The sequence below is a fragment of the Pteropus vampyrus genome, unplaced genomic scaffold (genome assembly GCF_000151845.1).
Source record: "Pteropus vampyrus isolate Shadow unplaced genomic scaffold, Pvam_2.0 Scaffold16, whole genome shotgun sequence".
In the NCBI taxonomy this organism is placed as follows: domain Eukaryota; kingdom Metazoa; phylum Chordata; class Mammalia; order Chiroptera; family Pteropodidae; genus Pteropus; species Pteropus vampyrus.
This window is the reverse complement of record NW_011888797.1, coordinates 9,798,792-9,808,638: the sequence shown is the minus strand read 5'-3', so window position 1 is coordinate 9,808,638 and position 9,847 is coordinate 9,798,792. Positions and strand designations below refer to the sequence as shown.

General features: G+C 50.1%; 1 protein-coding gene across 1 annotated transcript in view; it reads left to right on the top strand.

Moving 5' to 3' along the window:
* The window catches only part of FOXRED2 (FAD dependent oxidoreductase domain containing 2), a 16,356-nt gene extending 7,271 nt beyond the window's left edge, over positions 1-9,085 (top strand). Inside the window, exons 6-9 of the mRNA XM_023527405.1 lie at positions 1,457-1,622; positions 2,928-3,169; positions 4,411-4,581; positions 7,254-9,085. Of these exons, the coding sequence (XP_023383173.1) occupies positions 1,457-1,622; positions 2,928-3,169; positions 4,411-4,581; positions 7,254-7,513 (839 nt within the window). The 3' untranslated portion in view covers positions 7,514-9,085. The remainder of the gene's footprint in view (positions 1-1,456; positions 1,623-2,927; positions 3,170-4,410; positions 4,582-7,253) is intronic.
* The last annotated feature ends 762 nt before the right edge of the window (positions 9,086-9,847 follow it).

Here is a 9,847-nt window from a genome sequence, read left to right as displayed (position 1 = left end):
GAATTTGAATCCACGCCTGCCTGACTGTAACGCTCATAGCTAACCACTAAGCTTCAGGCAGATGGGAAACAGTCCTGGGTGTATAGGCCACCGATGGCTGTGGTCACCACTACTAGCTGAGGACCCTACCTGAGAGAGGGGCAGTGTGGCAGGACCCAGTACATTTTGCCCAGACCCTGCTCATCATTCAGCTGAGAAACAAGTCTTGGGAGACGAGCAGAAAACAGGCTGAGTAAAACAACAAGAGATGAAAGGTGGGCGGCCCAGACTAACCTCGTGGAAGGTAGGACGTGCCGGGAGCCCTGCCCACCCCGCTCCTGTGTCTCCCCATCACTGCCTCACTCTCCTGACTTGGCGACTCTTCATCTCTTCTGAATGGTCTTCCTGCCACTGGTCTTTATGGCTTCCCATCCAGCCACCACAGTACCCACCAAAACAACCTTCCTTTTAAAAAAAGTCATACCTTTCCTCTGCTCACAAATCTCGAGTGGCCCGCCATGTCGCTGGGGGAGTTGCAGCTCCCGGGCACAGCCTTCGGAGGCTTGCACAGGGCAACACTTCAGCCTGGCCCCCCTCCTGCTTTTCAAACTGCGCCAGGCTCTCTCAAGATTTCATTTCTTCACATATATGCTCTTTTGGTCAGGACACTGTCCCGAGACTTCTCTAACTGTGTAATTCTTTAACTTTTTGCAAAACATGGCCTGACCATTGTTCCCTCCAAAAAGCCAGATGTCTAGTGAGGCTGCACATCTTCCTGTGACTGTGGGCCAGCTGCGTCCCCTGTCATGTGGATTGTCTGTGTCACTGCCTCTATTGGATTGGGGTGTTGTGTTGATTCATTTTGGAAGAGCAGGCACCTGTGTACAGTGGCCCAATTTCACACCTGTATGCAGCAGCCCCGGGTATACAGAAAAACATCTCCCTGTTTTAGATAGCTGTTGCTTTTCTATCCTTAACACGCGTATACAAAGCATCTCAAAATAGAACTTAGTTGACAGATTGGATTTAGGCTGTGAAGGAGAGGGAGCAAAGGTTTGCAAGTCTCTGCTAGAAATAGGATCTTTAAGAAGCGGGGAGGTCCCAGAGAAGGCCCTGAGTCTGGTTTGGACATACCACATGTGGAGTGATAGCGGTGGGACTTTCATATGCAAATGGACTAAAGCAGGGATGTGTACACGCTGGCCTGGGGACCAAATCCAGCCGCACCCCTTCATTTAGCTCTCTGTGGCTGCTGTCACACCAGAGGTAGAATCGAGTAATGCAACAGACTCTGCAAAGCCGCAAATGCTTCCCATCTGGCCCTTTGCAGAAACCATTTGCTGACCCCACTCTAAAGGCATCTTCTTGGCGCCATGCATACAGTTCAGAGAAGTTAATGGGGACCTTATGTCTCTCCTGATGGCAGTAGATAAATTCTTAACAGCCAGCATGCCGTTCCTCCCTCTGGCCATTTCAGTGCGTGCTGTTCACCGGCTACTGGAGCATCGCCACCACGGCATCGCCTGGCCCTCCACAGAGCACCCCATCACACAGCTGACCAGCTCCATCCTCCGGCGCGTGAATGAGGCTTCTGGGCTCTACCAGATGTTCAGTGTACTGGCCGATGTCGTCCTAGTGAAGGAGTGAGTCCCCACCACTCTCCCTTCTGCCTGCCTCGCCTGTCCTAGCTCTTCCCTTCCTCTTCCAGGTGTGGAATAGCCAGCCTAGCGGTTCCTTCCTCAGGTGAAGCCCGAGGAGGGATAGGAGGGGGTTGTGGGGATTTATTCTGAGGAAAAATCGGTGAAATTAAGACCACAAACCCTGCAGACAGACAGACAGACCTGGGTGCGAATCCTAGTTATGCCTCTTTCCACCTGCGTGACCTTGGGCAAGTTAGTTAGCCTCTCTGAGCCTTTCTAGCATCTGCAAAATGGGGATGATAGCCCCTACCCTGCAGGACTGTAGGAAGGAGTGGCGGCAATGCGTGGAAAGCATTCGGCACCAAGCAGGTGAGCGGTGACTGCACCGTCAGTCTGATTTAAGAATTCCCTAGGGCCAGGACCGAGTTGGCTCCTATCAGTCACTTGCTAAGGGGACACTTCCTGAGCAGGGAACAGTGTGGAAGGGAGTAGACAGGCCTCAAAGGACAGGCGGCAGGCGAGGAGCAGAGGAAGAACCTTCAGGGAGCAGCCTGGTCCAAAGCACACGAAGTTCAGGGACTCATAGAACATTCGGCGGGAAATCCCCTATCGTCCTTGATGCCTCTGTCACACCCCTCATTCACACTGCGTCAATCCCATCAGCTCTACCTTCAAATTATGTCTGGAACCCGACCGCCTCTCACCAGCTCCACCCCTGCCACCTTGATCTGGACCACCAGCATTTCTGACCTGTACTGGTATAGCAGTGGTCGGCTCTCAACTCGGTGGCCGGGTGACCCTTTTAAAACATGAGTCATGTGAAGTCTTCTCTGCTCAATACCCTCGAGGGGCCAGTGGCTTCCCTTCAATCTGCATGAAACCAGACGTTTCCACCATGGCACAGCACACACAAGCCCTCTTCGACCTGCCCCCACAGACCTCCTCAACCCTCTCTCCTGCCCCTTCCCCTCAGCTCCACTCAGCCACCCTGACCTCCTTCCTGTCCCTTGAACACACCAGGGCATCCACCCTGTCCCAGGCTTTCCCGTTACTCTTTCCTCAGCCTAGGTCACCCTGTCCCCCGATAGCCACTGCATCTTACTCAGTTTTCCAGAATCCACCCCACGTGTAAGTCGGCTCAGCTGTTAGGTAATGGGAAAGTGAGATTTGTGGGGCTGATCAGAGTCTGCACGCTGTTTGGTGGTTGCTTCTTGGAGGGAGAGAGACACACACACCCCATGGCACACACTCACCTCTCGTCTCTGCCAGCACCGAGGGTTTTCCCGCCTACTTTGCCGTTATCCCCAGGAACGCTGCAGCATTTGAGTACCTGGAGGAGTTCCCCATGCAGATGCTGGCCCAGCTGGAGGCAATCACGGGAAGGAAGGCCAGGCACGGGCTCTTCGTCATCAGCATGGAGTACGGCAGGAATTTCTCCGGGCCCGACAAGGACGTCTTCTTCTATGATCGGTCCGTGGGGCACACGGAAGACGCCTGGCAGTCCAACTTCCTCCACCCTGTCGTCTACTACTACAGGCATCTCCCCACCGGTAAGCTGGTCCCTGCCTTCCCCTGAGCGTGAGCTTTCTTGAGCTAGGTGCCCCTCAGACTTCACTGTGTCTCAGGTTGTCACCTGATTAAGCCCTCCCACAACACTCTGAGCTGTCAGAGGGGGACGACTGGGTACTCTGCCCAGAGACCAAAGAGGGCAGAAGGTCCAAGAATGGTAAGCGATTTCCCAGATTCTGGGCTATACCATGACCTGGGCAGGCCACGCATGGAGTGTCATGCCCCAGGTACCACACAGTAAGAGGAACACCATCTTGCTGTGTGTCCCCAAAGGAGGCTGACCATGGAGTGGGGCGGGGGGACTTGGAGAGTGACTGTTAGAAGGAGCAGGGAAAGGAACTGGAACCGGTTAACGCAGGACTGTAGTAACAGAGTACAGAAAAGCTGCGCAGTATTCCCACGTCTGTCCTTGCCTGGCTGTGTAACCTCGGACCACTTTTAACCTCTCCGAGCCTCAGCATCCTCATCTGTAAAGTGGGGCTAATAGACCCGCCTTGCAGAATTATATGAGGGTAAATGAGATAATATATACAGAATGCCAGCATGGTACCTGGCACAGAGGAGCTACCAAGAGATAAACCGCCCAAGGAACACAACTCCTGCTTCAGAACTTGAAAGACTGTCACTTGGAAGAGGACGATCTAAAAATAGAATGATCTAAAAAGGGGCAGAGGTAGGATCAACAGGAGAAGTGACAGGACACAGGTTTACATTCAACATAAAAAGCAACTAAGAGTCAAAGCCATCCGTCAGTGGGTTTCCCAGCACAGGGATGGTGGGGTCGTGACCTGAGGCCATCTGTCTGGCAGGGACACCATGAAGGGAGTCCACACCAGGTGGGAAGTGGGCTAGATGAGCTCCAAGACCCCTTTGGATTCAGGGCCCAAGTCCCCTCACAGACCAGTTCTGAAGCAGCCACAACAGACCTCAGTCCATGTGAGTCTTAGAAGCACACCAAGTTCAAGTGATTACTCTTAGTTCTGCCCCCTGATACCACAAGGGATAAGTCTTGTCCTGCTTTCTCATGCTAACCTGCCAAATATTTGGAGATGGCTGTTGACCAAGCTGACCACAACCGGCACAGAGGTGTATCAGGAAGGCCGGGGGGGGTGGGAGGGGAGGAAGGAGGGAGGCACTGGGGACGTGCGGGAACCATGCCATCCACTCCGGGATGGGAAGCCCAGCCTCTGGGCTCTGACGCGGCCCCACTTCTCCCCAACAGAGCAGGAGGTCAGGTTCCGCCCCGCTGACTGGCCCCTGCCTCGGCCCACGGCTATCCACCACATCGTGGAAGACTTCTTGACAGACTGGACCGCCCCACTGGGCCACATTCTACCTCTGCGGCGCTTTCTGGAGAACTGTTTGGACACTGATTTGCGAAGCTTCTATGCAGGTAACTTAAGTTCCCAGAGGGACAAAGGGACTGGGCTAGAGGTTGAAAGGGGACAGATAGAACCATGCCCTGAGGAGTTTAAAGCACTGGCAAGAAAATAAGGCAACTTCCCAGAGGCCAGATACTAGGAAAAGCATGAACCCAAGCTGGTCGTGGGTTACCTGCTGGTCATCAGTAGCCTAGAGCCTGGGTAACTGAGCAGCTCTTGCGGTTGAGAAGGTGAGGCCGTAGCAGGGTGAGAGGTCTGTTTAGACACCCTCCAAGGAGCTTGGATCTCAGTACATAAACTAGGAGGCAAAAAAACACTCCCCAGAGGGAGACGGTGGAGACGCATGCTTGTCGGCTCTGGGTAGGCTGTCGGGAAATCTCCCCTGAGAATTTCCAACCACTAGTCCTCGGTCATGGGAGTTTGGGGCCAAACTTCATACCAGCATTGTGATGCAGAAATGACGGAAGTAAATCAAGTCTTCTGTGGAGAAACACACTTTAAAACTAGGCCACACACACAAAAAATTCCCACAAATAAAGTTACAAGGATCATGAATTCCCAAGCAAAAAATCACTTAACACATAAGGACTCACACCACCATGAGGGAGTGTCAGCAGAAACAGCAAACTGTAGGACCAAACCAAAAAGACTGTGGGAATTAGAATGGTCAGATAGAAGATATAAAGTTTGTCTAAATTATGTAAAGAAATAAAAAAGATTATTGAAAATACAATTGACTGGATAGTTTTGAGAAAGATCCACATAAAACTTCTGGAAATGAAAAACTAAATTTGTAATTAGAAGCTCAACATAAAAATACAGACAGAGATAGAGAACTGGTGAACTGGACGATAGCTCCAACAGCCAGGCCCACAGAGGGATCCGGGGAGAGAAGTCTAATGATCCAGAAAGAGAACAGACTGAAACAAGTCAAATTTTTGTCTGCTTTTTTTTAACCCCTGAATGCCCAAGATATCTACTCTTCTGTTCGACAAACATCTGTTGAACACCAGTTGTATATCAAGCACTATTCATATCAGATCAAGTTAGAGAAATAGTACCCTGGCCTACAGGTCAGAGAGGAAGTGTCCTCATTTCATCCCCAGGTGGCATCCTCAGTCCACTTTGAAAAAAAAAGCATATATTAAGGGAGATAGCTTAAAACAATAGGTTAAACGAATAGTCTAAACATATGTAGACACCCAGAGGTAATTCATAGAGCAGAGAACTAGCATTCTGCAAACTATCAACCTTGACCATATACTTACACATGAAATTACATGTTATAGCTCTAGAGACCTGAACTATAAAATCTCATCCTGTTTCTTAAGGTTTCAGGAGTATGCAAAGATGCCAGTGCCTCTTAGGGAGTATATTCCTACCCTGAATTATAGCTCCTACCAAAGCATTGTCACAGGCCCTATAGCCTCCTAACTACTGTTCAACAGTACACGCCACTATGTGTCACTGCCTTGAGCTTGGAAGAATCCTCCTGGCAAAGGACCAGCTGGCAGAAGGTGGGCTTTCCCTCTGCCCTATTAGCTGATGTGCAGCTGCTAGTTCTGGCCCCAGATTCTGCTAAGCTTCTCTGCCCCATGGCCCCTGCAGAAGGGGTGATGTATGCCATCAGAAGGTGATACTTGACAGCTACCCTGCTGCCTCTCTACCAGCCTCCCCCGACATCTGCCGGCTTGCTTGCTCAGAGAGGATTGTCATGGCCTGTTCTGCCAAGGGCCCTCTGTGCTCTAAGTCAGAAATAAAGTAGGAGATATTTGTGTAGCACTTTACAGCCTGTTCACCTATGTAAGCTCACAGCATGCTTTGCAATGTACCCGTTTTTTTGTTGCTTTTTTTTTTTGAGATAAAAGATTCATGCTGTTTTTCTGACACTCTATCTTCCCATCCTGTCCTTATATGCCTCAGAAGACTGAGCCCATATCTGTTTCATCTTTTCTTTTTTTTTTTTTTTTAATCAAAGTTACATAATACTTGGCTAAAAGGCTTTTTTCCCACTTTCATTCTCATTCCCCAGAAGAAACTACTTCTAGCTCTTCTGGTTGTTTTTTCATATTTCTAAATAATAAGTATCACACGATTTCCTGATTGGTCAGATTTGACCTACGCACCAACTGTGCTGTGGCACAGATGAGGATAAATCATAGACGCGGACCGACCAGTTTTGTCTTTGTAATCCCCACGGTGCTGAGCACAAGGCCCACACACGGCATTTGCAACTTCAGTATTATTGAGGAAATAAATCTTTACAGGCAGCTCTCAGCTCAAAACGGGACTGACCACCAAGTTCCTGGCCCACCTGGGCTAGCTTCCCAGAGGGCTGAGGGTCCACTCCCGAGCCGCGGAGCCCCTGCCCCGGCCTGGCTCCATGCAGAGCACACTGCTGGGCCCAGCCTCTGGGAGCTGAGTCATTTCTGTGGTTTGCTTTCATTTCTACGCCTTGTTCCTCCCAAAAGTCAGGGCAGCCTATTTTTGGAACATCGGGTGGAGGGTAGGGAGCCAGGTTCCATGACACTCAGGTCAGACATGAGGTACCCAGAAAAGTCAGCTCCAAGCTCAGGGATGGAAGGGAATGGGCAAGGACCCCAGAGCACCAGGGGCTCCTCCTCCTGCACCTCTCCCCACACCTCTGAGCCCAACTCATTCATCTCCTTTTGCTTTTGTGTAGAGTCCTGTTTCCTGTTCACCCTAACACGCCAGAAGCTGCCGCCCTTTTGCCAGCTGGGGTATCTGAGAACGCAGGGGCTGGTGGGAACCGAGAGCCTCCGGCAGCACAGAGTGGAGCGTGGGCTCCAGCAGGACTACGCCACTGCGGGCAAGCACAGGGAGGACAGTGGCCAGTGGCCTGGCTCCCATGGGCCAGTAGGTCACCCCCAAGATCCAGGGCCTCTGGTCCAGCCCCTCAACAGCAATAAGGAAGAGCTGTGACAGCCAGGCCTCTCCCACCCAGGCCCACGTCAGCCCTCTTCCCCACGCGCCCCGACGTGAGACTGCTGAAGACCACTCAGGTCATTGCAGTGACCACACCGAAGCCACACACAGGGCATGTAAGGGCTGAAGGGCGGCCACGCTGTGGTCTCCTCCCCTCCTGGTCAGTCCGTAGGTGGCCAGGAGGCGAGGTCTGGAGAAAGGCAGCCTCTGCCAGGTGAGAGCCACCTTCCACAGCCCGGCTTGCCCACAAGTGAACTGTCACCAAGCACCAGGCTGGCCTCAGTTCTGTGCCCATCAAGTGCCCTGTGGTTCTTTTTCCTTCTGGTCTACTCTTCATAGGGGCCCAGATCCCGCCCATCCATGGAGCATTTCACAGGTAAAACCCATCCTCATCTTCATAAGGGTTTGTGTCAGGCTCTTTAAAACAAGCTCTAATATCCTCGATCGTATAGAGCAGGTAGGACTATCACCCGCAATGAAGGCACCAGCTCAGAGAGGCTAGGTGACTCCCAGGGTCCCAGCCAGAAGTCCCTACTTGGTCCACTGCACCACAGCTGCTTCTCCCCGCCCCTCTCTGGTTTCAGAAAGGGGGCTAGGGGGCTGGGCTAATCCTCACAGGCCCAGAGGCTATCATCTGGCAGATAGTCATCTGAGCAGGTTTCAGCCCTGAGCAGGGATTCCCCAGACTGAACTCCCTGACTTATCTTCTATCTCTGTGCTCTTCTTTCCTCCTGCCCCCTGGCATCCTGGACAACACCTGGCCTCTGGCCTGGCCCATCACGTTTGGTAAAACTGTCACCACGCGGTCTTTCAGTGGGCATTCTTTTGGAGGTGATTCACCCCGCTGTTTGAACAGAGCCCCGCTCAGCCCCGTGCAGAGACATTTTATAAATGCATTTGTATGATAAGGATGATGAATTCAATTTCCGGTTCCCTTTGCTGTTCTAGTTCTTCATTGTCCTTCCTCACCAGGAACCTAGTCCCTGCTTTCCTCTCTTGTCAGGCATTTCAGTCCTATTATGAGTGAGCCATGGGAAAGCATTTGTACATAAAATAATCATGGTGATTTTTCAAGGCCCGGGATCATAACTGATTGCTTTCTCACTGGTTCTTATTAGCCCTCCAGGTAGCCACCCAGAATTCAAGGGATGTGGACTTTCTGGCTCCACCGCCTTTTTCCAGAAACACTATCTCTGCTAGGTCCAAATTCCCTTGTTCCATCTGCCCCGTTGCCGCCTCCCTTCCAGTCATTTGCAGAGTTAGAACAATGAAACCCCAGCCACCTTAGCCTGTGGGCAGGAGGTGTTTACCCCATGACAATACTTGGCATAGTTTGCCCGCCTCCCTAATCCCAGGGTGTTGAGTTCACTGTAACTCAGAAAGATTACAGGTAAACCAAAATTAGGTCTGTCAGCCCTCCCTTCCTTTCCCAAAACCATTTTTAAAATAAATCTTTTAATTAGGACTGTATGCATGATATCAAATCCTGTTGCAAACATCTTGCCTACCCAGTTACTAAAGGTTGGCTGAGCCGCTCATTTCAATAAACATTTGAGGTACGATAACAAATAGTTTACTGATGCCTGAATGTGACATCTGCTGCTTTTCCCATCATCTGCCAAATTGTTAATTCCATCAAAATATCAGCCAGCCTTATTTGTGTTTAATAAGACATGGTTCCATTCTAGCTCAGCTGACTAGAGATGTCTGAGCAATGTCCCCTGTATTGTAAATTTTAATAGGTGGCTTCAAACAGAAATACTCTTTTCCTATGGAGATCATTCCTGCATTTGCTGGAGGTCCCATCTAGTCCTTCTCTCCTAGTAGATCTAATCATTTCCAGCTGGATCAAGTTCCTCTACTAGCCAAGGACTGACTTCATTCATTCCTTCTGTTTTTTAATATTACAAAAATACTGGTGCAAAATACACAAATCGATGAAAAAAGAGGCCAGAAATAGACCCTATTCTAAGTAAAACAGAGGTGATTTTAAAAAGAAATCACAAATCAATGGAAAAGATCGTACAGAACTGCGCAATAAATGTTGAAAAAGAAAATAAGTCTCATTTTAGGCCCTATTTCATACTGTACTTCAAGATGAATTTTTTAAAGCTATAGAGGAACTGGAGATGGCGGGTGGGGTACTATAATAAAAGAGAGGTCTTTCCAATTTAGAAGCAACAGAGTAATTCTCCCAAGGAAAAGATTTAACATTTCCAGGTACATCCATCTAGCCTGTACCTAGTCAATGTGACTATTTTAAAGAAAATGGTAAAAATTAAAAGGCAAGACAACATGGGCAAGAAATAATTACAGCAGAATGTAACATAA